This window comes from Podarcis pityusensis (assembly GCF_964106645.2).
Source record: "Podarcis pityusensis genome assembly, chromosome: 3".
Lineage (NCBI taxonomy): Eukaryota > Metazoa > Chordata > Lepidosauria > Squamata > Lacertidae > Podarcis > Podarcis pityusensis.
Genome location: NC_138026.1, coordinates 96,228,420 through 96,254,064, shown reverse-complemented (window position 1 = coordinate 96,254,064; position 25,645 = coordinate 96,228,420). Strand labels below are relative to the sequence as shown.

At 40.5% G+C, this 25,645-nt stretch overlaps 1 protein-coding gene across 5 annotated transcripts in view; it reads right to left on the bottom strand.

Annotated features, from left to right (window-relative positions):
* The window catches only part of USH2A (usherin), a 440,966-nt gene that overhangs the window by 54,364 nt on the left and 360,957 nt on the right, over window positions 1–25,645 (bottom strand). For all 5 annotated transcript variants that reach the window (XM_081000469.1, XM_081000470.1, XM_081000471.1 and 2 more), the window contains exons 59-61: window positions 21,546–21,704; window positions 19,188–19,350; window positions 13,959–14,313 (exon numbers count right to left, since the gene is read on the bottom strand). In XM_081000469.1, coding sequence (XP_080856595.1) covers window positions 13,959–14,313; window positions 19,188–19,350; window positions 21,546–21,704 — 677 coding nt within the window. The remainder of the gene's footprint in view (window positions 1–13,958; window positions 14,314–19,187; window positions 19,351–21,545; window positions 21,705–25,645) is intronic.

Here is a 25,645-nt window from a genome sequence, read left to right as displayed (position 1 = left end):
CTCTTACCTCAGATAAAACTATTCACTGAAACTATTATCTCCTACCTGGAGATGCCAGAGATTGAACCTGGGACCTCCTGCATGCAGAGCAAGTGTTATAACGGTGAGCCACGTCCCTTCCCACAATGTTTCTGGCTCTTCTGCGTCACTCCAGTCCTTGCATTCAGCCTTTATTTCTCAGCTTGACTGCTGAGATGATCTGGAAGAGCACTGTTAGTTGTCATCTGTGTTTTAAGAAGCTCGAATGACTTCAACTAGAAGTCAGGCATTCATTGCTGGAGGTCACAAGCTGTGGAATACTCTTCCAGCAGAGATTCACCAAGCACCCTTGCTACTATCTTTCCAATGACTCCTGAAGATGGCTCAGGACCCCAGTATCTCAAGGATCGCCGCTCTGCATATGAAACTATCTTCTGAGGCCCTTCTTCATGTGCCTGCTCCATGAGAAGTCTGGAGAGAGGCAACACAAGAATTTGCCTTTTCTGCAGTGGCTCCCCATTTGTGGAATGCTCTCCCAGGGAGGTTCACCTGGCACCTTTAGGTGCCAGGTGAAAACGTTCCTCTTTAACCAGGCCTTTGACTGACTGACATCTGATGCCCCTTTAAAATGTGTTTAGGTGTGTCCCCCTCACTTATGTGGGTTGATGATTGGGTTGTTTTTGTTTTTATCATGTATTTTCTGTTTTTATATTGTGATTTTACGTTGTGAACGGCCCTGAGATCTACAGGTATAGGGAGGGATACAAATTTAATAAATAAATGAATAAAATAATAAAATGAATAAAATGTTCAGCCTATTCAGCTGTTTACATCTCTCTCAAGTTGAGCCGGTCATTTTAACAATTGTTTTGCTTTGCTTTTTATATATCTTATGCTTTATTGTATGTATGCATGTATACACCACCTTGATATTTTATGTATGTGGGAAGTATATTAATATTTTTAAAAATACATTTTCACTGATCTTCACTGTTCAATAACTTTATAATCAGTGATCATGGATCTATCTCTCTGTTCCAGCTGAATCAGGAGAGGCAGTTGAGGTGTTAGACTAGTGCTTAGAGGCAGTGATGGGTTGGATGTGGGCTCACTGTATTCATAATAATAATAATAATAATAATAATAATAATTTATTTATACCCCACCCATCTGGCTGGGTTTCCCTAGCCACTCTGGGCGGCTCCCAACAGAATATTAAAAACATGATAAAATAATTGAACATTAAAAACTTCCCTGAACAGGGCTGCCTTCATATGTCTTCTGAAAGTCAAATAGTTATTTATTCCTTGACATCTGAAGAAAGGGCATTCCACAGGGCGGGCGCCACCATGGAGAAGGCCCTCTGCCTGGTTCCCTGTAACCTCACATCTCTCAGTGAGGGAACTGCCCAAAGGCCCTCAGAGGTGGACCTCAGTGTCTGGGCAGAACAATGGGCTAGCAATTTTGGATTGTCATGTGCTCTGTGTGTGGTCTCCCTTGAAGATGACTCAGAAACGTCAATTAGTCCAAAATGCAGGAGCCAGATTGCTGGCTGGCGTTCTGCTTTAAAACAGTTCCATTGGTTGTCAGATCGTTTCTGGGCCCAAGTCAACGTGCTCACATTAGTGTTTAAAGCCCTGAACAACTCAGTCCCCAAACACCTGAAAGACTGCCTCCTTCCCTACAGGCCCTCTCAGGTGCTAAGACTGGCAGAGGGGGCCCTCTTGGTTGTTCCACGGCCTCAGTAGAGGATGAAGGCCCAGGAAATGGTATTCTTTATGGCAGCTCCTAAGTTGTGGAACTCTCTTCCCACAGAGGTGCATCCGGCACTGTTATGTACTGAGTTGAATAGGATCCAAAATGCAGCAGTCTGATTGGTCTGCAGGAGCCACCCAATCCAATTCCAGGTGGAAGTGAATCTGCAACCTGATTGGCCTACAGGAGATTCCCAGAATTAGCCAATCACGTGGGGCCCATTGTGTAAATAATGTATATAAAGCAGACATTTCGGGGGAACTTCCATTCCTCACTACTATGAGCTGAATAAAGAGCATGAAATACACACTCGACTCTGAGTATATTTCAGGCACCTTCATTATACAGCTTTCGGCGAATGCTGAAGGTGTACCTCTTTACCCTGGCTTTTGACACCTGAGATGTATATTTTTAGGATCTTCATTTCTTTAATTTTATGTTGTTTTTAAACTTTTTAAAATACTGTGTAATATTGTGTTTTAATGTCAATATTGTTTTTTAATTGTTGTATCTCACCCTGGGACCTTAGGATAAAGGGTAGGCAGTGCTGGATTTACATATAAGCTAAACAAGCTATAGCTTAGGGCCCCACTCTCTTGGCCTCCCCCCCCCAAAAAAAAATAAAGGGGGAAAAACTGGATGTACATTTCCAAAATATTAGATAAAAAACAAATAAAATAAAACCTACATACAGCAACAGTGGCAAATGGCTTTAGATACCTTTTAGGTCCATAAATTACCATATACTGTAGCATATATTCAACACAAAAAACAGCGACAATTTGTTGTTGACAAAGGACAGCTGGACATATAAAGGGCCCCATTACCTTCAGTAGCTTAGGGCCTCATCAAACCTAAATCCAGCCCTGAGGGTAGGTAATAAATTACAATAAATAATTATAATTGTAATAATTGCTCTGACCCTATATGATCTATTAAGCCACTTGATGGAAAAGTGACTCTTTCAGCTGAGGTCCTGGAAATGTTTTTAATGCCGTAACCCACCCTGAGACCTTACGGTGAAGGGTGGGTAATGAGCAGCAGCAACAACAGTAATAACAACAACAACATGATAAATGATGATCCAACATGGAGCTGCTGATGGGTAAAACTAGGAACAAGGCCTAGAGTACACACTCACAACCTTTTCCACATGGACCACAGCACTGTGGCTTCCATATGAATTTGCATACTGTGTTTTGTTTTGTTTTTTGAAAAAACCTATTGAAAAATGTGATGAGCAGAAATAACTGCAGATTGGAGCAGATCCAAAAACTGAAAGAGCTCTTGACTCTGCTGAGTTTTCAAGACACTCTATTTCTATACTTGTTCTTTTTTTGTATGCTAGGTTGCCTGCCATTATGTTTATGTAATTCTGACAGTGTTCTTAATGACACACTAACAGATTGTAAAACACGCTGCTGGCATTTACTTGTTTTTTATATTTTTAAAACAATGTCCTTCATGTAACAGTAGTTAAGCGCGGCAGAAGGACATCATTAGAGCCATGGTTAAACTGTAATTTACACCATTAGGAAGGCAGGAGCAATTTTTATTGCCTGGCAATTTTCTTGCTGAAATATTTGGACCATATGGCTCAATTTGTGTAATAACCTTAATTTCAGCACCCTTCAGGTCTGCATTCATCTCCTACGGAATGGTAAAATGCGGTTTAGCAGAAAAGGCAACTGTCTATACTTAGAGAGTTGAGATTAATAACATGTCACGTCCTGTTTTTGGTGAAGGAATTCGAACAGCCGCCAGATGGTATCTCTACAAATAACTGTCAGGGGTCTTGATCTAATCAATACAACGTATTAATACATCTCCCTTTGCTGTTCCTCGAGGGGCTGGTGCGCAACATCTGGAAAGATTGGGGGGACCGCCAAGTAGAAGGCTGATTCTTTTCAGAATCAAACTGAGCCCAATTAATTTTTCATGTATACTTGATAACTGTTTCATAATGAGCTATGTGTCTTGACGGATTTAGGGCTGGCAGTATGGGCAGCCTGTGCTTCCTATCCCCATTCAGTCCACTTACAGAAACCAACCCATTAATCAAGCTATCTGGCATAAAACTGAAATCTCAGCTCAGCAAGAGATCAATAACCATCCTTTAAAAAAGAAGAAGGAAAGGAAAAACACAACCAAACTCTAGTGGGCATAGGTATCAGCCATGACTTTAGTAATTGCTCTAGCAAAAAATAAGAGAGAGCCATAATCACTGAAAAGGAATGTACACAGTAAAATTCATTCCCTGATCCCTGTCAAAAAATCTAAGATTCAAGTTATAAAATATATAATGCAATGTGACTTTTTGGAGACATAGGGCACCTGGCTGATATTCAGTGAAATGATTTTAATTGCTATGGCTACCTTTTAAATAATCCAGATAATTTGCACAGCCATTCAACAAACAGGTATGATGACTGTCAAACACAATAACAGTACCCATGGCGAAAAGCTAGAGAGGGAAGGGGTTGCTGCAAGGTGTTGGCTACCTTCTAAGAGAAATTGCTTCTTGAGGGCTGGGAATGAAGATAGAAATGATCTTTAAATAAAAAAACAGGGTCCTTGAAAGAAAAGGACACTATCTTCTAAAGTGCTGTATCAACCACCTTTGGACAACTCCACAGAACTTCTCAGATTTTGTGTAATAAGAACCTGGTAGCAACCAATGGATAACAATAATACTTTTGGAGTTTTCATAATTGATTAGCCTTCCAAATATAGCCATATCTTGAAGCACCCTGTTCCAGAAACTTTCTACCTGCAGGCATATTCACCAGAGATGCAAATAAGTCCCCTTCTGCCTACATTGTTCTATCAATTCAGGAATATATTTCTTTGCATGTGTGTTAGCTGCAGAGGCATATGGGACCACGTATGTGACATGTTCACAGTATTATTCCAAATGTCTGCTAAGACATTTCATTATCACATTTACTGAATTTACTCACAAGCTTTCCTGGGTTTGGGAGTTTCTTCCTCCGTATCTTTTTATAATCATAATGTAATAATTTATTATTTATACCCCACCCATCTGGCTGGGTTTTCCCAGCCCATCCTTTTTCCCAGACTAAGGATGGAATTCATTGAAAATCTTGTGGTTTTTATCCAAATGGATTTCCCCCCTAATGCCCATGACCTATGTATCTAGTGAAGTGGCTTTTATAGAGGAAACTGAAAGACAACGAGGAGAGGAGAAAGAGGTGGGGCTACAGAAGCTCTCTATTTGCTCTGCTGAAACACCAGCAATTTTGACTTCACCTCGCCTTGAAATATTTCCCATACCAGCTGGCCATAACAAAACTTCTGCAACCAAGAAATATTGCCTGAGTTTGCTTTTTCCCTCCTCCCTTATAGTCCATTTTCCTTTTCTGTCATGTCTGAGCCACCTGGTGGAGAAGTGAAATGGAAATACATTTATATTCTATATAATGAGTTGTTATTTTTTTAAACAGATTGCTTTAAAAAACATTTGAACCTTTTTCTCTCCAAGTTATTTATCTCCTATCTAATGAGTGACTTCCCATTTACTTTCCTTCTTTCTTTGTTTCACTACCGATGTTTGACTTAAGCCACGCACAAGACCTCTGAGCCTTATTCTCTGATCTCCACACATACATCTCTGCTAGTTGCATGGAGTCTACACACACATACCAGGTATATATAGGCTCCTAAACCTCCACTGCCTTGTGCGATATCTTCAGGAGGAGGAGGAGTAAACCCTACACAAATCCGGACTGGAGTCCCTAAGATGGTTGGATGGCACCTCATAGCCTCCTTCTGGCAACTCCAGAAGCCAAGCTGGTGCCAAATGTATTGCTCTGATTTCCTTTGGACCACTCCATTGTCTTGAGAGAGAGACGGATGCCAACAAGTGTTTGCACAATCTGAGACCTTCTATTTTGCAGGTTATCGTGGGCTCCATATGAATGATATCAATAAATGGGTGGAGGTCAAGGGCTGGCCAGCAAGCACTATACTGATCAGCCACCCACACATGTTCATTTATATCCAAATGCACACCTGAACAGAGCCATCCAGTTTCTTGACAGTCAATCATGAATAACCTGGAGAATGAATATATCTGCACAGTTTATGAATCCCTTTGATTGCAAGGCGTATTTTACACACTTCTATCAAGCTCTTATTATTAACAGATTAAGAGACAATGGTTTATTTTCCACTGAAGCCTCCTCAGTTCAAAGGTACAATAAAGTTAGGGTCAGACATTCCTGACCAGCTCTATTTAGGAAGCAAATTTTGCATCTTGAAAGCTGAATTCAAATAACATGAATAATTTGAGGTGCCTGTGTTGGGTGTGGGTCATTTCACTAGGATTAGAAAGTAAATGTCTCTCTATTTGAGAGTTCACTGGTTGCTGCAACTTAAAAAAACCCTCCACTGTTAGGCATAATTAAAACACTCTAACAGTTAGTTCAGTAATTTAAACATTGCAGTATTGTTGTAATATTTTTCTAGGCTTCAGGAGTTCACAACTGTTTGGCCCAATCCAATCTGGGAACACTGGAGAAGTTATCACCCATCAAGGTAATTACTTTCAAGTTGAAATAATTACTCCATCAATGTTAATGGTCTTTCAACTTCAATAAAGCACTCACCTGCCGATAATCACTGCTAACCTCTTGCTCTCATGCAATTCCCTCTCTATTTAGTGGGTTATATTGCAGCCGTTAGAGTGGTCACTTGTCCTGAACAGCTGCTGAATTTCACTTTGCTTGGCTGTGAACCATAAAAAAATTAGTCATCTGTGTATGGTTTCCTCATAACCCATAAGCCCTTGCAGAGCTAACGATGTGATCTTCTAGCTCCAATAGGGCATGTCTGGGGCAGCCATCTTGTTTCTGTTGGTGGCTACTCTCCATGCTAGCAACAGCACAGCAGTTCAATTAACATTTGCCCCCTCATTGCCACTTGCAGCTTTTGGTCTTTGCTAAGTGGCACATAGCCTGAACTGGTGGCGTATGCAGCTCTCAATATTCTGAATACTTGCTCGCCATATAATTTCAGAAATCCAAATGTGTTTTAAGGTGACTGAAAAGATGGGTAGTGCAAAATATTGTTGCTCGGTGTGGAATACTTAATTTCCACTTCTCTTATCTTATTTGTAGTAAGACTGCTGCATAACTGCAGCAGCTGATGTGTCTCTAATACACAAACCTGCTTTCTCTTCCCTCCTCATTCCTTTTTCCTTTTGCATCAGGTCTTTTTAGATTGTAAACTTGTGGGCAGGGACTCTCTATCTCGGCACAGCACTCAGATCGTATTAGGTGCTTTGTAAGTGATTGGTGAATCAGTGGTGGATTGCTGTGGGGCAGCTAGGCACAGCAATATTACTCAGTCCCTACTTGAGAACTGATATGCCAAATTGCATTGCAGACATCAGAACCGTATGACTGTTCCAGGAAATTCGTAAGGTTTAACAAAAGCTTTTCAGAAAGAATAACTCAACTTTTTTCCAGGTAGGCTACAGCCCAGCAAGTTATCACTGTAGAGAAATATTGAGCACATTCCAGGACCACTGGATTTTATTTATTTGTTCGTTTATTTTACTCATCAGATTTGTTAGCCACTATATCTTGTCCATGGCAATCCAAAGCGACTTACAACTCTCTGCCATGAAAATTGACGGAATTTTAAGAAGTGTAACAGGCTGAATTGTGCCCAACATCATTAGCAGTCTCCCATATATGCCTTGTGAACTCTTATCTTGCAATGTAATGTTACATTTCATTACAGCCACTGTGAAGAAGTGTAATTATTTCATGATTTTATGCGATGTATTTTGTTGTCAAATTGTTCCTTTTGCTTTAGAGCAATTAACCCCCAGCACAGGGGCATGATACATCCTCCCAAGCAACTTTTTCTGATCCCCCAAGACACGTACCACATGATTTTCATTTCAAATCATGGGGGGGGGGGGATAAGGTACAGTCGTCCCGCCCAGCATGTATATGTACAGTACCTGGAAACCAACCAATCAACTCAAACCCAGAAATGGCAGGAGAGGGCTCAAGAGTCTTCGTGGCTCATGAGGAGACCCTCCCTGGACATTGCTGTCATCAGTGAGGACAGAGAAAGCCTGAAGAGACTGGAGGTGCAGGGGAGCTTTGTTTACGCTTCTCAGCCTCCCCACCTAACAGCAGATGTGCAGGGTAGTACAGCTGCCACCGACATGTCCCCCAGTCCCAGAGCTTCAATTCCATTTGTGGATATTTTTGGGATACTGTATTTTTTGTATGGATTGAAGAGGGAGTGTCAGAGAGGGAGTTCAAAGGGTGTTTAGAGAGTGTTCCCCACTTTACACAATTTCACATATGCATATGGGGGCCTAGAACATAACCCCCCATAAGTGGGGGGAAACACCTATACACAGAGGATTGTGGTGTTCTCTGCCCAGTTCAGCACCCCAATGGGGATGCAAGTGGCCCCCTCCCTGCTCATCAGATCAACAATTTGATGAGCCAGCAGGAGGCAATAACCATATCTTCATATGTGTGCCTGATGTGTGTGTGTTTGCACACTTTTATCTCCATGTATGTTGTATCCGCTATGTCTTTCTATGTGATATGCATGTGGGAGTGCCGACCTGTAGTGGTCAGCACTGTTTGCCTGACCTATCAATCTGGGACACCCCCCATGCATTTGCACCACACCAAACTTGCCACCGCCTTGCCCCATCCCTTCTTCATAAGTTGCAGTGACACTGGTAATGGGAGGGTCAGGTAAGTGCCTCCACTCCCCTGGCCACTACTGGTGCCAACGATGAATGCAGTCCTTTGGCAAAAAAAGGGAGACGTTCATTTTAGAGCCTGTTCATACCAGGATGCTTAAAGGTCACAAGAGGCTCCAAAGTTCAGCCCAGGAATGTTACATTTAAAGGGGAAATGAAACTTAGAAAGTAAAGGTGGGAAGGAGAAAGAGAAACCAAATAATTTACAGGAAACAGAAGCTCAAGCAGAACTCTATTGCCCTTGTGATTCAGCAAAAGGTTGAGAGGTAGAGTGGAAATAAAGGGTGGGAGACATCTAATAAGCCTCACCAGCAGAAGCCCCGCTCTACTCCTCCAAGTGCCCTCTGCATCCCTGAAAGTGGCTTGGTGTGGAGTGAGGGAATCCCCACAACAGGGCAAATGGGGAGGAAAGGGGGGTCATTCTGTCTGGCAAGCAGACAGAGCGCAGCACTGAATTCCACCCAATGCACAGACCACAGCCCCAAGCCATTGCAGCCATTCTTTACATTTCTACTTGCTTATTTTCAGGCTTTTACTGTTATGCTACATAGTGTAGGTTTCTGCAGTCTATTTGGACATGTGGTATACGCTGAATGCAACACACACAAGAAGCAATGCTAAAACAAATTCCTTGGTTAGCAAAGGCTTTGTAAATAGGAATCCTCTCTCTCTCTCTCTCTCTCTCTCTCTCTCCGCACACACACACAAATCTTGAACTTTGGTAGCAATAGAAACATAAAGGACAGACCTCTCTGCTTGCTCGATACTGTAAGTCTTGCAAAGTAACGTGAAAGCTTGTGTGAGAGAATGACTAATGGCATATCCCATGAGAGAGCTCCAGTTGAGATGCTTTAGGAGATTAAATGCTTTAGCCTAGTACCCCCGTAAGCTATATTTTAAAGGGGCATAAGTTTAATCATTGGAAGCTAGTTCCTTCAATAAAATTAGATTTTAATTAAAACATCTCATTCACAAATTTGCAGTTAAGTGTTTGCCAGCAATTTCATGGGAAATTCTATTTCCACAGAGTAGCAATTTTCAAACATGATGTCTTTATTTTAGATTCCTGTGAAATTGAACACACACACACACACAGGCATTATTCACATATCAGCCCAGTACTATTTATGTCAATAATTAGAGTTGAGATCAATTTTCATCTGATACAAAATTCAAGTTGAATTTGGAGGCACACCAGGAATTTTAAAGGAATCCAAGGAGTTTTTATATAACCAGTAACATATCTCATGTGATGAGGTGGAAATTCTGTTTTGGACAAAATTCAATGCCAACAAATTGTGAAGGAAAAATATCCAGATAATTTCAGGGGAGTTAAAATAGTTTTGAGGTTGATACATTTGATAACATTTTTAATTTCTCATCTTCCTAGTCATGGGGTTTGATATTAGTAAATGAAATACATAAATATTAGGTGCATCCAATGGCAACTTCAGGATCACGGGGGGGGGGGGGGAATAGAAATTGTACAAAAAGAGTTCAGTTGTGTTTTTTTTCATGACTCCAAGATTCAAGTCATTCTTGAATGGACTCAATCAGTTCCACGGTGTATGTGAGTTTCCCTGTCTCTTTTAATTCAGCAATTTAGCACTAAATGTGAAGTTTCAGAGAAGTTCCCTGAAACAGAAGCTTCAGAAAAATGACATTGCACAGAAAAAGTCACTGCTCCTATTATTATTTTCATCTGCTCCTACAGGAGGGTAGGCTACCCGCATAGGCTGAAGACAAATATGGACTGCATTTGCTACATCAGCACATCCATCTGCAAATCCAGAGTTCCATTCAATGTGTCCTACATTGCACTTAGGGAAATAAAGCACTGCTTTAGTATAAAGCATTAATTTGCAATAAATTTGGTGGGCAGGGAAGCTGTCTTGCTCTGCAGATACAAATGTTTAGCACAGTAACACACATTTTTAAATGAAAAGTGAAAGAATTTTAAAATAAAAATAGAAAGATAGTAAAATGCATCAGTGCTATCTAAACCATACTTGATCTTTATGCATATATTTCTGACATATTTTTCCATTTCAGGTTTTGTAGGGTAATGTTTCTCCAGTGCCAAGAAAATACTAATTTAAAAGGTGTTAAAATGCCTTTGCTAAAGAAACATACTGTGGCAACATTATTTAAAAAGCCATTTTGGTACATTTTATTGCCCTCAATGCAACCATCTTGGATATTTTCTGTTGTTGTTGGCATGATGTGCAAGACAGTTCAATGCATGATTGGAGAGAGGAATTCCAAAACTCAACATCATGCTGAATGGTACTTGAAAATGATTTTGAAAACAACTAGACACTGTCCACTTGTCAGTTCTGGCCTTTAACCTTTAAAACATATGTTTTAAATTGTTGCAAGACAGTTAAAGTGTCTGATCACTAGTGGGAAACAATAAATTTGCTTTGGGGAAAGTGTGCAATTTTAGATACTTCAGGTCCTAATATATTGTCCAGATGCAATACCGTGCAGGCATGGCCAAACCTGGCCCTCCATCTGTTTTGGGACTACAACTCCCATCATACACAGGACCAGTGGTCAGGGATGATGGGAATTGTAGTCCCAAAACAGCTGGAGGGCCAAGTCTGGCCATGCCTGCTGTAGAGGGAAGCAAACATATATGCAGTCTTGCCATATAACTTGGCATGTACTTATTGAACAGCTGGAAGGCTATGAGTTGTACATAACATTTAAAAAAATCAAGAGAAAGAAATTCAGGCTCTTCCTCAATATTGACCACTTCTTATCCCTGCTAATCTGCTCATGTTGAAAGTAAGACAAGAAAAAAAAACAGCTCATATATTTCCCACAGAAAATGGTATTCAGAAAATTTTAAGATAGAATATGATATTCTGTCAAAATAAATTAAAAAAAAATTTGTCTAGCAGCACCTTAGAGACCAACTAAGTTTTAATTTTTTTATTTATTTCGACTGCATCAGACCAACACGGCTACCTACCTGAATCTAGAATCATGGAAGGCACCACATTGGGCCACATGAAATGGAAGTCCATCAATCTCAATCTCAATGCACACGAAAGCTTATACCCAGAACAAACTTAGTTGGTCTCTAAGGTGCTACTGGACTATTCATTCATTCATTCATTTTGACTGTATTTTGACGGCTACCTACCTGAATCTATGATATTCTGATCTGACATGAGTCTATATTGTGGTGAATTCTAGACTATATGAAAGTCTCCATTATTATATGAGTTATATACAGTGGTACCTCGGGTTACAGACGCTTCGGGTTACAGACGCTTCAGGTTACAGACTCCTCTAACCCAGAAATAGTACCTCAGGTTAAGAACTTTACTTCAGGATGAGAACAGAAATCGTGTGGCGGCGGTGCGGCGGCAGCGGGAGGCCCCATTAGCTAAAGTGGTACCTCAGGTTAAGAAGAGTTTCAGGTTAAGAACGGACCTCCAGAACGAATTAAGTTCTTAACCCGAGGTAACACTGTATAATGTAATTAGAATATATGAAAGTCTCCATTATTCTGCATTGGGGTAGAACCAAGACTAACAGGTCCCAGGCATTTTCCATGCCATTACTTCAGATTAATACATAGTGGCATAGATAGGTGACTTTTTTGAGGCTGGCTTAAGTAGACATCATACATCAGATGGTAAAAAACAACTGAGGCCTGCTTCCTGACCTTATTTTCTATTTGTATAAGAAGAGCCCTACTCACTCAGGCCAATGGCCCATCTCGTCCAGTATTCTGCTTTCACAATGGCCAACCAGGTGCCTATGGGAAGCCCACCAGAAGAACCTGAGTCAACAGCACTCTCTCCACATGCTGTTCCCAGCAACCAGGATCCAGAGGCCTACTGCCTCCAACCATGAGGGCAGAGCATAGCCATGATGGCTAGTAGCCACTGGTAGCTTTATCCTCCATGAATCTGTCTAGTCTTCTTTCAAAGCCATCCATATTGGTGGCCATCACTACATTTTGTTAGAGCGAATTCCACAGTTCAACTCTGCACTGTGTGAAGAAGTACTTTATTTTGTCTGTCCTGAATCTTCCATCATTCATTTACTTGTCCCTGAGTTGTAGTATTATGAGGTAGGGAGGAGCAAAACTCCATTCACTTTCTCCACAACTTATATAATCTTACACAGTTCCGTTATATCCCTCCTTATCTTTTTCCTGAGGAAAAAAAGACCTGTAAGGAGCATACCCTTTTCTTAGGGAAGTTACTTCAACCCCTTGATCATTTTGGCTTCCCTTTTCAGAACCATTTCCAGTTCTACAGTATCTTTTTTTGAAGTAAGACATTTGTAACACAGTGCCAGTCCAACGCCTCCTTTGACATTACAATTGCTGAAATAGCCAATTTACAGCAAAATCACAACACTGTATCTTGTTCTTAGTTCTGCCATTTCTTCCATGCAGAAATTGTATCCATCTAATTAGAGGTTCCTGTATTTGTCAAGGTTTGCAACTTACAGTATGGGAGTGCCAGGTGCTACTGTTGGTAAAAGCGTTTTCTTTTTGTGGTGGTTGATTTATTTCTGATTCTGAAGAGTTATGAGGCAAATCTTCCTAATTACTAAACATAAATCATAGGAGTCAAGCTAATGCTAATTTTACTATCATGCTTAAACCAGCATGCACTTGGAATGGTTGAAAAAATATATCTGATTTTGCTATGATTATATTTCATTTTGGACTTTTAAGTCTCCTATCCAAAGGATATTTACTAGTAAGTTCTGCTATGCTCAGTGGAACTTATGAGCCAACATGCACGGGATTGTGATGGGCTGTTGTTCATGTGTAGATGACCTCATTGTTGCATGTGAATCATCCATTATTAGCGTACATGGGCAACTAAGGATTGCACCATGTAAATATTTTAGGCCTACAACACTTAATCTATTAATTAATTCATTATTTATAAGACTAAAAAGGTGCTTCCAATTAATTGGGCAACACATTTTAATACAAATACTTTCAATGCATGAGAGACAGGAAACTGGGGATAGCAAATGCCATTAAAAAAGAAAAATCCCTGGATTTTCTCCTATACAAGAGCTTTTTCTAAGATAGTGACCACTATGATGTATGTGCACATCAACGAAAAACAAAGTATCCTTGTTTGCTTCAGAACTATTGTTGTTATTCATATATACAAATAACTGATTAATCAAATATGACCAATGGTTTGTCTGACTAATCATAGTTTGTGTGATTTAATTTTTATGTGTTTTTCTTATAGAGAGATATTATTTTAAACCACTTTGATTTTGTTTATGCTGTAGCATTATATAAATATCCTTTTTATAAACAAATAAGTATTGCAACCAGAAACATGCAATCTTTCTTGAAATGGCCGACAGCCCTAATATGCACTTCTAAACCACAAATGAGGTCAGAAAAGGAAACTGCATGCGTTTCTAAAAATGACTCCTTCACGTTGGCTGATTATCTAACACTTACCGATACAGTTAATGCAGTAACAGCTGGCGTGTTAAATGTCGGGTCGCTCTGCCTCTCTTGATAGACGACACGATATTGAGAAATGGCACCGTTAGGAGAAGTGGGTTCGGTCCAATTTAGGAGCACAGAGTAAGCGCTTAAAGCTTGGCCCCAGGGAACTTTCATGCCCCAAGGCGGGGCTTCTAGAGTTTGTGTTGAAGACCACAGACTATCCGCAGAGCCCTTGGAATTCTGTGCCCTAATGCGGTATTCATACTCCGTGAACGGCTGAAGGACATCTGTAGCATCAATGAATTCTAAAGCACCTTCAGACCAGATGAATATAAGCAGTTCCTCTTGAGTACCCATTGGACGCCTGAAAGTCATACAAAAATCACCTGTAAATAACTTTTATAGCCACTAATAAATAAGACATCATTTGATGCTGAAGTACAAACTTCAAAATGACTATAGCCTAGTGTAGTTCAGTTTTTATCATTAACAATGTGCATACTTATTACACCAAATCAATACATTACCTGATGTGCCACTTGCAACAGCAAACATGGTGCATCTGCTGATGTGAAATCAGCTTAGGTGCTAGACAGGCGTCATGATCATGCCCTACGAACAATGGACTTTTTCTTTCACAAGTACAAATCTTTACCTATTGTCAAATTTGGTTGTTTCAATACTGATGGTTACCTGTAGCAACTGTTTTTAAAGTCATGACATATTTACAGGAAGCAGCAGTTTTTGTTTTGTGCTAAGTTGGTGGTAAAAGTTGACTTGGTACTGCGTAAGGAAAAGCAGAGTATGTACATGGGCCAACAGATGCATGTAATAACACCAGTGCAATAAAGTGAAAGCACAGTATAAAATCATAGAACTGTAGAGTTGGAAGGGAACCCAAGGATCCTTAGTCCAATCCCCAGCAATGCAGGAATCTCAGCTAAAGGATTCACGACAGATGGCCATCTAACTCTGCTTAAAAACCTCCAATGAAGTAGAGTTTACCACCTCCTGAGAGAGTCTGATCCACTGTCAAACAACTCTTACTGTCAGAAAGTTCATCCTGGTGTTTAGTCGGAATCACCTTTCTTTTAACTTGATGCCACTGGTTCGGGTCCTAGCCTCTGGAGCAGGAGAAAACAAGTTTGCTCCATCTTCCGTGTGGCGGCCCTTTAGACATCTGAAGATGGCTGCCATAGCTCTCCATCTCCTCTTTTCCAGGCTAAATATACTCAACTCCCTCAGCTGTTCCTCATAAGGCTTGGTTTCAGAACCCTGGTCATCTTGGCTGCCTTCATCTGGACATGTTCCATCTTGTTTATATTCTTCTTTAACTTTGTTGCCCAGAACTGGACACAGTACTCCCAGTGTGGTCTGACAAATGAGGAATACAGTGGGACAATGACTTCCCATGATCAGGACACTATATTTCTGTTGATGCAGCCTAGAATAGCATTAGTTTTCTTTTCTTTTCTTTTCTTTTTTGCTGTTGCATCACATTGTTGACTCATGTTAAGCTTGTGGTCTCAATCACAGTGGTTCAGGGTAGGAAGAAGTATGGTGTGGGAGGTGAGCTAAAGCAACCATCAATATGTTCTGTGCTAGTTTTGTGCAAAAATGCCAGAAGACTGATTGCCATGGAAGGGACTACCTCAGCCCAACTTACTGTTGGGGTAAGTGAGTTTAATGGAGGTTTGAGGAAAGATCCTTGTAGAAAATCCAATTCAATCTGTTGCTACTAGGTTTCCAGATTCTGCACCTTTATCCAAAGATTAACATCATGATTTTATGCAAATCACTTGTATCATTGGGGCCTAGCAGCTTTTTAATTTTTGGAAGGGAGGTAGAATTTTCAAGCTGCAATGGGCTTTATGGTAAAATGCACCATGTTTTATAGTGGTTAGAGTGTTGTACTAGGACCTTGGAGCATTCAAAGCCCCATTCAGCCCTAAAGCTTGGGACAGTCACCATCTCTCAGTCTAATGTACTTCACAGAGTTGTGAGGATAAAATGGGGAAGAAGAGAACCATCTATGCCCCTGTGAGCTGCTTGGAAGAAATGTGAGACATAAATGTAAGAGTAAATATAATAAATTAATTAAATGTTTATTAGTTGCCAGGAAGCATAGGGCAGACTTGTGGTGCTTTCATTTAGTGCAGAGTTTTGCATAAAATGCCCTCCTAGTGAGTTACAAAAATATGTCAATCACAAAAAAGTGAAAAATTATATTTTATGTGCAGCAATGCTCGTTGGTTTGCTTTGCACTGTATAGCTTCTCAATTAGCCACCATAGCTGTTTGTTGGGTTCACAAATTACTGTTTAGTAACGTGGAAAATCTGTGATAAACAGCTTCTCTCCCTGATAGATCAAATATGCCACCAACCGTGAGCTCTTCCACAAGCAAAGCCGAACAATGTAGTCTGGTTAAAGTGTTTAGATCTTGTTACTGTTGAATATTTAATGAAAGAAACTTATGGTTAGGTAAATGGTTCCATCTGTAGTGCTAAAAGGAGAATATCCTCATGTATGAATAAACTCCGAACAGAAGTGACTGAACAGTCTCTAGTCATTTCAACAGCCTGAAGATTTAGAATTCAGCTGCTCATTTAAATGGAAGATTTTCTCCCACACAGAGAGAAAAGCACAAGAGAAAGATGCCCTTCTCAGGAACTGCTAACTGTCACTGAACCTGCATATTATGGTTTGATGCCTTCACCCATTTAAAGGTGTTCAAAGAGTGATGTTTATCAGGGCAAACTTTATAGCCAAGAACATAGCTACGTAGCTTGAAGTGGATACTTTAGTGGAGGGCAAACTGGGCAGCTGACTAGGGCTCCTCACTTTAGGGCACCCTAAAATCTGCATACCGCTTCATGCCTTCCTGCTGTACTCTGCAGTCCTCTTGTCATCCAGGGAGCTTCATGCATGCAGTATCCAACTGAATTACTCCCCCACAACCTACTCAGTTATTATCATCAGAGTAAAGGAAAGCAAATGAAGTAAATACATTTACAAAAGGGCACTCTGCCTGCCTGTGAAGTAGTTTCCTCAAAGAGGCACTCTTTGCTCCTTCTTTATGGTCTTTTCAGAGCAAGGCAAAGGTCTTTTTTTAATTTACTGAGGCCTCTTAAATAATTTGTGGTTCAAAAACCTGGATGCCCAATGTTTATTTGTGATTTTTTGGTTTATCAGTTCTGTTGGCTGGTTTGATTTCTTCCTCTGCTAGAGGGGAATTTCTTTTTACTGCTTTTATTGTTTTATTATATTGCATCGTTACTGATATTTTGTGTGTGTGTGTGTGTGTGTGTGTGTGTGTGTGTGTGCGCGCAGTGGCATAGAAACACAGCATAAATGAATAAATATTGCTATAACTCCCTCCCTCCAGTTTTGTTCTAAAAACTTATCTCACAAAGGTTTGGGGTTGGGTGAGGATAGCAGGAAGGTCAGCACAGAACTCCAAACCCTTGGAAATATATATCCTTCAGGCTTAATGAAAAGCTGCCTACCACTTGCAGGTTAAATAAATTTAGTTTGGTGTATATATGACAGCAAGGCAGTGGCAGCAAATGATGAAAAAGAAATTACATACCATAACATCCTCCAGAAATACTGCAGACTTCTTGCTATAACAGTCTAAGGCTATGTGTGGGTATCACATGCAAAAAAAAAAAAAAGGGGGGGGAGAACTCTGTGCTCACATCCCATTCCTGCCCTTACAAATTTCTGATTTTTTCCACAGCTATCTGAGAAAGATGTGATATTGTTGTTGTCTAAGCACATTTAAACTTCAGCTGAAATAACTGCCAAGTGATTCATGCCTATGTAGGTGAATATAACGATTGTATCTGGAGCCCCAGTGCGCCATTTTCATTTCACTTTAAATAAAAAACAAAATGTATCTATGTCAGTCAGTGCCCTTCTGCTGTACTCAGAGGTATCAAACAGGCTACAATTATGATTGTGAAGTGATTGTGTCACATTGGAGGAAGGTTTATTGCTTTCGAGTCTGCTAGGCAGTAACACATTCTGTTTCATATTACTCTTTATATCATTGTTTGGCTGTGACTAGAATAATCAAATGCCATCAAATGCTGTCAAATTCAATTTACAGTATTTTCCACTTTCTGCATTATATTTCCTGTTTTCCCTTTCTCTGGCTGCTGTGGAATTGCAGCTGTAATCATCAGCTTTATTTACAAAACCAGCAGAGTGAAGCCTTGTCTTGGACTATAAGATATACTTTATTTCTCTTTATACAGAGGAGGGGTTTGATGTGTTTGGTCATACAATTAGCAGGTGAAAATATTCCAGGAGAATATTCCAGAATTTTATAGACTCCTAGAAACCTTAAGGCACAGAATTGGCTGGCAAGTTCAATGAAAGATATGAATTTAGATCCACAGCTACGTTTGGGAAAGAGTCGTAGCTCAGTGGCAGGCCAAACGCTTCTCATACAGAAAGTGTCAGGTTCAATCCTCAGTTTTATAGGTCAAACCCCGGAGAGTCGCAGCCATTCAGCATAGATCATTACTGAGCTGGATGGGCCAGTCCAACTTTCTGTGTTTCTGTGTTTCCTATCTATGACTTCTTGGCCTTTGGTTTCTTGACAACCTTAAGGTTGCCAGACCATAGGTAAAAAGTAAAGGACCCCTGGACGGTTAAGTCCAGTCAAAGGTGACTATGGGGTTGCGGCGCTCATCTCGCTTTCAGGCCAAGGGAGTCCACAGACAGCTTTCTGGGCCATGTGGCCAGCATGATTAAACCGCTTCTGGTGCAATGAAACACTGTGATGGAAACCAGAGTGCATGGAAATGACATTTACCTTCCCATCGCAGCGGTACCTATTTATCTACTCACACAGGCATGCTTTTGAACTGCTAGGTTGGCAGGAGCTGGGACAGAGCAATGGGAGCTCACCCCGTTGCGGGGATTCAAACTGCCGACCTTCTGATTGGCAAGCCCAAGAGGCTCAGTTTAGTCCACAGCGCCACCCACGGCCATAATATTGTAGTGACAGTAGAAATCACACTTAGCCCAATTCCTTCCCCACTCTAGACCAAAGGGTGGGATACCCTTTTTCAGGCCAAAAACATTGGTGTGGATTTTTCCCATGCTATCCAACATACACACTTGGGAAGATAATTTAAACATTATTGGAGCTGAATAAAACTTCATGGTGGGGGCTACTGTAGTTTCTATATTGAGTAGGGTAAAAAATCAACAACAACCAAAGCTACCTGTAAACAAAGTAGTTTCTAATTATTCCATTGAGTTTTCTAGGTGGTGACCATTTCACCTCTATTGATGCCGATCCAGTGGCTGCAATGACAGGGGGACTCAAATCCTTAGGAGGTGCTTCAGCTGTCCTTGCATATGCCCGTTCACCAACTCCACAGCCAACTACAAGAAAACAAAAGCATCAATTAAGGATCATGTTTTGGACACTGGAACATGCTATTTGGATTGACAAATGCCCAAGAAACAATATATCAAATATACCGGTACATTTCCTTTTCATTCTTAAGCATTCCATTTATTTTCTACTTCAGTTGCTATCACCCAATAACCAAAGTTCTCTGGACGGTTTATAAAACCATAAAAATAGAACAATACATAATTTTAAACAGAACAATATAGCACAGTATAAAACCAGAATAAAACCAACATGGGGTAATGGCAATGTAAAAGTTATAAGAACCACTAAAACATATCTTAAAACCCTTGGATCAATTTAACACAAGACCACAGTGTAGGTTCTAAACATTTCCCTCTAGGGAGGATAATTCACAACTGGGGCACCACCACTGAAATCACTCTCAGTAGCTACAGGCATAAACAAATAAAGAACTGGTTTGAGAACCAAACCATAGTTTAGCAAGCTAGAAACAAGTACTGTTTTAATGTGTTCCCCACTTGTCTTCCCTTTGCACACTGATCCTGGTTCACTTAAACTACAGTTTCCTGTTACGTTTGAGATAGGGAACTATGATTTAACATCAGTTTATTGTCCAGGATATTAAACCACATTCAAAGCATGCTTTAAAGCCCTTAACAACTTGAGTACGAGTTTGCCTATGAGATCGCCTTACTCCACATGTGTCCACTCCACTGCTTCAATTGGCAGAATTGCCACTACTACAGGTGCAACATAACACCCATTCCACATTTGTAAGAACTTGTTCATTTAGTGTGGCAGCACCTACACTTTGGAACTCCCTGCCTATTGAGATCAAGGAGGGGCCTTCACTGTACTCTTTTTGGCACCTGCAAAAAACATTCCTGTTTAAACAAGCCTACTTCCCAGCTGCTTAGAAAGTTGGGGTAATTTCAATCTCTTAATACTTTAACTTTTGTATGTTTGTAAATAAGGTTGTGGGACGTGGGTGGCGCTGTGGGTTAAACCACAGAGCCTAGGACTTGCCGATCAGAAGGTCGGCGGTTCGAATCCCCGCAACGGGGTGAGCTCCTGTTACTTGGTCCCTGCTCCTGCCAACCTAGCAGTTCGAAAGCACGTCAAAGTGCAAGTAGATAAATAGGTACCGCTCCGGCGGGTAGGTAAATGGCGTTTCTGTGCGCTGCTCTGGTTCGCCAGAAGCGGCTTAGTCATGCTGGCCACATGACCCGGAAGCTGTACGCCGGCACCCTCGGCCAATAAAGCGAGATGAGCACCACAGCCCCAGAGTCAGTCACGACTGGACCTAATGGTCAGGGGTCCCTTTACCTTTTAAATAAGGTTGTAGAATTTTCTTGATTACATTGTTTTATCTTTTTGTAGACTACTTTGAGGGTTATTTATTTATTTTACAATCAAGTGGTGTATGAATGCTATGAAATAAAGATCTTGGATAGTAAAACTGGCATTAAACCACAGTTTAATGGACAACAATAGCCAATTGTAGTTTAAGCTAAAAAGGACTAGCATGTGAAGGCAGAAAGCAAGAGGAGGAAGGAGCACAGAGTCCCAAGGCTCACTCCTTGCTCACTGAATGATACAAAAAAGGCAAACAGTGCAGGAAAAAATCTTGAAATATTATTGATTTGGACCGTCATAAAAGTTTTTGAAAGATGGGATCAATCTTACAAGTCCCCAATACCCAGAAGCTTCAAGTTCAGTATCAACGGTTTCTGTAGACTTCCACCAGCGTAAGTGCTTTACCCATGCCAACAGATCCCTTTAGATAAGGTTTCATGCATTCTTTGTAATCCAAAATAACAGAGCAATAATCCTTCTGCTTTATATGAATAATAAAAAAGAGATAAATTGCTGATGTAACATCAATTGAGAATGGATTGTATCTGATGTGTACTTCTAGACAATTTTTTTAAAAAAAAACCTACTTTATGCTTTTCATAATGCATTTCACAAAAAGGACTACCATTCCCCCAAATGCTAACGTTTTAAATTTTCTTTTAAAATATTCATGATATAATATGGAGAAATGTAAAATGCACCACTCAGTGTCAGGCTTTGCTTTTACTAGGTAAACATTTCACTTCAATTTTGAAATAAGATGTTATCTGTTTTGCTGAACAGAAGCTATTTTGCAAAACTGCACTGTCTGCTGATGACAAAAGAGAATTACTTAACATCTTACCATCCTGGCAGGCTTGTATCCTTATCTCGTATTGTGTGTACGGATCCAGACCATCCAAAAGAGCAACGTTAGGCTGGCCGACTGGTATTACAAGTGGAGAGGTACTGCCAGCATTTAGTAGTATGTTGTACTTCAAAGGCAAATTAGTCTTAAATGATCCTGTTACAAAACAGACAACAGTTCATAGGATAATTGCTGTTTCACATACACAGTCTTTATGATTTCGTGTTTCCTCATAAACAGGGGAACTCTGTGCCACGAAGCACTGGAATGATTAAGATTGTGTTTCTTGATAATGATACTTCATTCATACATGAGTAATAAACATACCTTATTCACACATGAATGCTCAGCATTTCAGTGGTCACAAGCATCAGGCAACAGAGACGAATCACCACAGACAGAATTTTTAATTTTCCCAATGCCAACTCAAACATCATGATCAGTCATGGAGATATTTCACACATTTGGCTAAGAGTCAGAGATATGCCATCGAAACCCTATTCAGATATTCAGACAGAGAGATGGAGTGGGATCACACACACAGGGCTCTTTCCATTGGAATTGGAAACCTTATTTTCCCAGGATTTCTGATCACCCAGAAATATCTCTATGAATTTATAGTTGCATGAATGTGGTCTCTATGCAGACCTTCCATTGAACTGTGGAAGTTCAAAGTAGGATCAACACATGCCATTGTACTTCCACTGCTGCATGACTTTCCATCACTGGACATTGGTCATTGCAATCATTGGTCATAATGGGTGGGGCTGATGGGAGTCAGAGGCCCAACACCATCTTGGAGGGACACAGGTGGTCCACCACTGTGCTACAGCAGGTATGGTCAAACTTGTCCCTCCAGCTGTTTTGGGACTACAGAAAACCAGAACAATGTACTGAAAGGGTTATGGGTAGAAGTGAAATACTTTACTCAGAGAATTTCACAAGCATAAGGTATGAAAGCATATTTAGGTTCATGTAGACTCATATAGCACAATCTTACTTGTCCCACAAGTGGACAAAAGGGTGCCAAGAAGCTCTGTAAGAAACCATTACAGTGGTACCTTGGGTTACATACGCTTCAGGTTGCAGACTCTGCTAACCCAGAAATAGTACCTCAGGTTAAGAACTTTGCTTCAGAATGAGAACAGAAATCGTGCTCCGGCGACACAGCGGCAGCAGGAGGCCCCATTAGCTAAAGTGGTGCTTCAGGTTAAGAACAGTTTCAGGTTAAGAACAGACCTCCGGAACGAATTAAGTTCTTAACCCAAGGTAACACTGTATAGATTTTTAAAATAAAAACAGCCCAACTTGCCATGCTTCCGATTTTGCCAATTCAACAAATATCCACCCGGACACCATTTTTCTGAGCAGTTCCCGGATGTGTCCAGGAAAACCAGGATGTAGGGCAGCCATAACATAGCTTGGGTTTCCACGACACGCTGTCTTTCACACTTGTATCTTGCCCTATCTTCAAAATGTTCATGGAAGCAACACATGTCAGGCTTTTCCATTTTTATTCATACCAAAACCTTGTACGATAGGTTGGACTGAAGGCACACATTAGGGTAGGACCAGTGGTCAAGGATGATGGGAGCTGTAGTCTAACAAATTTGAGAAACACTGCATTAGGCATAATCACTGAGTGGGGATCCAGTACTCCATCCAATCAGGGACAGCATAAGAGATTTTGGCACCTGAGGCCGATCCTAAAATTTCACTTCTCTCCCTGCCAGGGAAGAAGGGGAGAGGGAAGATCTACATCAGGAACAAGGGGGGAAGAAAGATCAACATCAAGATCTGCTGTCCTGGACAATTATTCTGCCTGAGGCAGCTGCCTCACCTTGCCTCATGGGAGCCTTGCATATGTGTGTAATGTAGCTACACAAAAGAAACAGGGAGAGAGGAGTGTAGCTTTAGTATTCTGTCCACTATATTATGTTGATTCAAAACTGGTAGGAACAACCTCACTAGGAAGCCAGAAAAGACAGCAGATTCCAAAATGAGGGTGCCATTTTGCATGTTACCTAAATGTTGGAGGGATGCCATCTGGACTTTTTATTCACATCTGAAAATGTATTAGATTGTTGCTAAGGACAGGCCAAAAACCCAAATAAATAAAGTTAAAAGTAAACAGACTGCCTTGATCAAATCTTCTCAGGAAGAAAGCAAGAATATGTTACACAAAACATGTAAAAAATGCGTTGAAGAACAATGGGATTGTCAGTAGGATGCTTTGCCCTCTTTTTCTGAGTAACATATTTCCCCTATCAGCTGATGCCTTTGAAAACAAGAAAGGCAAATGTTCATAGGAAATGGAAATGTGGCGGTCAGAAAAGTGCCTATGTCTTAAAATATCTGCGGTGAGTCTGAAACTACCACAGCATTGATGGTTTGATGAGTGAATGGAATGAAATGGGCAGATTTGTTAAAGTCAGCTGGGAAACCACACGACTTGGTTAGTTCCAGAGTTCATAAATTTATGTCAGAATAAAAAGAACAGTAAAAGCACAAGTGAACCAATTTACCCTAAGTGCAAATGGCAGTTTTGTTATTTGGTGTCAAAGTTACCGTGAGCACAATGACAACCTGCCATAACGCATTTTCGTGTTCACTAAAGAACAAGGATTTAGTTGGTTAATATTCCCAGCAATACTCCTTTTCATAATTTACAACAACTAGATGCTGATAGGTTATTTAACATTTATGAAGTTAAGATGTAATCAGAAAATCCTGATTATCTTTACAAATAAAAAAGTTAAATTATTCCACTTTTTTCTCTCCATGACTTCATTTCACAGCAGGTGCATATTTTGCAACAGGACAAGTCAATCAAACAACATCTTGGGCTTTCCTCTTCCCCCTTTTTTCTTTATATTTGGACAGTGGATAATGGACAATTCTGAAAAAAGCACCTTCAAATTCATTTCAAAACTAAGGTGTCTCATAAGGAAAATGTGTAAGAAAGTATGGTTTAAAAGGGTATTCCCCCCTCCATATAGATTACAAACACCATTGAAATCAACAGATAAAAAAAAGCATCACATGTTCTTTGGCATATATCAAAATTCAAACCCAATAATGGCCAGTGGTCTAATATTGTTTTCCCTATATCTTCAAGAGTTGGATTTCAACTACATATCTTATGTATTTTATTAATATTCAATGTAAAGATTTCCTCTGATGTTTATTATCAAGAACACACCCATATTATCATAAAACAGTATATATGGCTCCATCACCATTTTTAAGGCTAAATATTCAGATTAATGGCACAATCTGATTTTCTACTAAAAGCTGCACAAATAAAATCATACTGAGGTGTACAGTGGACACTCGGGTTGCAAACGTGATCCGTGTGGGAGGCATGTTCGCAACCCGCAGCACCGCATCTGTGCGCACACAGGTTGCGCTTCTGCGCATGCGCCAAAACCCCAAAATGCGCAACTTGAAGCGTCTGTAACCCGAGGTATGACTGTAATTTACAGTGTGCAATGTGGTTTTGCTAGTTGAGGCTAATGGGAGTTGCAGTTCAAAACAGCAGGAAGGCCCTAGACCAAGTATTCCAAAAACTTCATCCGGCGGTTTCATGTAGGTGCTGAATAGTGTATGAGACACCCTGCATTTAAAAGGTCACTGTGTGGAGCATCAGCCATCCAACACCACCTTTTAAGACCTATCCTCCAGGTAAAACCAGGGCCACCATAAAAACCACCAAAGCCACTAGGTCCCACCTGGATTCAGCACTCAAATTGTAACATAAACCCCTGAGACATCCAAGAGAATTAACAGGGCCACACTCCTGTATATCTCTCGCCAGGATAACCAAGCCAGTTTCAGTTCCCAAACTATTATTCCAGTAGCAAAATCACTTTCAGAGAAATTATTGGCAATGCTTTACTTATATCAGAAAAAACTAAATGAGTGCATTCAAGGACACAATGGGCTGGATCCAAACTTATTCCCTGTCCATAATGACCCCAGCCACTGAAAATAAGATCCGTAGTACCATATTGGTAAAACAAGTGCACCGACACCCAGTATCTCTTGCTCTTTCAGAAATTAAAGCCCTATTTTCCATAGTAAGTGAGGTGTGTCAA